Source organism: Sinocyclocheilus rhinocerous, unplaced genomic scaffold, assembly GCF_001515625.1.
Source record: "Sinocyclocheilus rhinocerous isolate Xijiao unplaced genomic scaffold, SAMN03320098_v1.1 scaffold1874, whole genome shotgun sequence".
NCBI lineage: Eukaryota > Metazoa > Chordata > Actinopteri > Cypriniformes > Cyprinidae > Sinocyclocheilus > Sinocyclocheilus rhinocerous.
Window position 1 is genome coordinate 833,206 of NW_015626862.1, and position 2,694 is coordinate 835,899.

The window sequence follows — 2,694 nt, forward strand, 5'->3', positions numbered from 1 at the left end:
CAACACAGCACTATAATGACTACGCAGCACAGGGTTAAAGGTAACTATACAATATATATAACCAAACAGTTAAGTAACGAGCATGCGCTTGTGCAATCGTTACACAAGTGCATCACGTGCTGCGTGTTTGTGCTCATGGTGGTCGCGCGGACTTCCGTGCGTTTGGTTTGGCGTCATTTTGTCCAAAACAGAATGGGAGATATGTCCTCCAAAATGCGAATGCCGTCTTCGGAGGAAGCGCTACCTGGAAGGGAGCAGAGCATGAAATTGTCAGGTATGGCATTGTGAATTTGTCTTTCTCAGTTCACGTGCTAATCAGCTGTCAAAATAAGGCAGTGCCTTAACGTTTTAAGACGCGATGAGATGGATACAATGTTATAGGTTACGGAATTGCAACCGAAGCTTACTTGTGCAAAAGAAAGCTATGACCATCTTCTCCGGTCGAGGAAACGGGGGGCTTTGTTTTGTTTTTCCTGGAACTGTGGGACGCGCATGCGCAGTGCTACAGTAAGGTCAAATCGTCATTTTGTTTATTATAGACATTCAGATAGCGAATGTTTGCAGACGTTATTTACACGTATTTGCCTACTCAATAATCAACTCATAGATGTTTTGTTATGACACCTTATAGTAGAACCATTACATCTTATTCAACCCTGTTCTCTTTCATTTTCATCCATTTTTCACCTTAAAGTACCATTTAGGTGAAGGAAAATGTTTTCAAAGTAAGTCTTTTTTTAACTGAGTAATATCTCCAACAGTCTTTGCATTAAATATTCAATATCTTTCTCCTCAGAGGCAGGAGTACAGGGTAGTAAAGGGCAATAAAAGGCACACTTGCAGTGGAACAGAACAGCTGACTCAGGCTCTTACATAAAAATGGAAATGCTGCTTCAAGTAGGGTGAAGAGCTCTGATGGGAACAGGAGGCCTGCTACGAATCCTAAATCACACCGCTTGACATCATTTAAATGTCAAGATTTTTTCCCCCCAAATTCTTACAACCTCATGTTATTCCAAACATTTGAATGTCATAATTAACAGTATAGAAAAAAGTATGATGAGTATATGAATTGTAATTTTTTGGGTGAATTTAAAAGAAAACCATTTGTAAAAACATTTTGTCCATTGACACTTTTATCCAAAGTGGGTGCGATTTTTACAGGGGCAGTCGTCCTGGAGTTAAAAGAATATTTTATTAAAAAATTTATTTATTTATTTTTTTCATTATTTTCACACTCTCGTCTTGTTCCAAACCTGTGTATTATTTTTTTCCTTGGAGAAATTGCATGAGTAATGCATGGGCTATTTCTTTTTCATATGGAAAGAAAGGAGCATGTACATTGTTTTACAATTATCCTTTTGTGTTCCACTGAAAAATAACAGCATATGTGCAGGCATAATAATGACAGAATTTTCATTTTTTGAGAAACTATCCCTTTTAGAGAGAATCACTTGTCTTGCTCAAGGGCACAATAGTGATAACAAAAGGCTTTTTTCTTTCGGAGGTCGAACTAGCAATTTTCTGCCTTTTCAGCCTTCAGCTATAGCCATATACCTTGTCCTATCCTCCCAGCAGCAGGTCCGAGTGGACATTTCCCTTTGTGTTTGAGATATTGCCTTTGCATTCATTTTACAATGAACAGCTGTTGACTTAAGTTGTAAAGGAAACTTTAGATTATGATGATTGGATATTGTTGTAACTCGGCCTAGAAGTTAATAAGTATAAAAATAAAGTGTTTGCAACGCCTCACTCTCAGGAGCATCCGCAGGCTGCTTGACATGCGACTCACATTGGCGTTCAGTGCAATGGCATGAAGCGAGCCCATGCAGGGATCCAGCCCTTCAGACTGCAGTGAACTGATTTATCAGCGCTCACCTCTCAAGGCTTCCCCTTGGCAACGGGACTCCACCACGGAGCTGGAAGGTTGCCAGGTAACACTGCAACACTGACACACGCGTGTCTTGCTTTGAAGATGTAATGAACCTGGTTGAAGGTTATGGACCACAGAACAGATGGAAGAATGAGATCAGAGCTTAGGGCAGTGCGATGTCTCTTTGAACACGAGCAGCTCTTACAAAAAACTTTGTGGGCGCTTAGCTCACGTGCTGAGGGAACTGGTTCAGTTCTTTCAAGTTCTGGAGTTGGTGTGGTCTTTTGGAGTGGGATTGTACTTCTTTTTTATTAATATGCAAAAAATATGCCCCACTAGTTGAAATTGCTTGAATAATTAAGAATATTTTTCAGTATTTTGAAAGAAGTCTCTTATGCTCACCAAGGCAACAAAAAAGTTAAAACAGTAATAATGTGAAAAAATTATTACAATTTAAAATAACTGTTTTCTATTTGAATACATTATAAAATGTAATTTATTCCTGTGAGGGCAAAGCTGAATTTTTAGTAGTCATTTTAACTATGATTCATTTCCGAAGAATCTTGTGACACTGAAGACTGGAGTAATGATGCTGAAAATTAAGCTTCACCATCAGGGCCGTGCAGAGACCTTTAGAGGGGCAGGTGCTCAAAGTATAAAAGGGGCACATGGAACAAGGCTTTAAATAGGGCTGTACTCAAAATGTCAATACAGAAATATACTGTGAAGTAGGGCTGTACGATTATGACAAAATCATAATTGTCGATTATTCCCTGAAATTGTAATTGCGATTATTAATTACGATTATCACAATTTACATT

At 38.7% G+C, this 2,694-nt stretch overlaps 1 protein-coding gene across 2 annotated transcripts in view; it reads left to right on the plus strand.

The window, feature by feature from the left end:
- LOC107716713 (mitochondrial peptide methionine sulfoxide reductase-like) overlaps positions 1–2,694 on the plus strand; it is a 79,421-nt gene continuing 76,727 nt past the window's right edge. For both annotated transcript variants that reach the window (XM_016523244.1, XM_016523253.1), the window contains exon 1: positions 1–274. In XM_016523244.1, the coding sequence (XP_016378730.1) occupies positions 16–274 (259 nt within the window). In that variant the 5' untranslated portion in view covers positions 1–15. The remainder of the gene's footprint in view (positions 275–2,694) is intronic.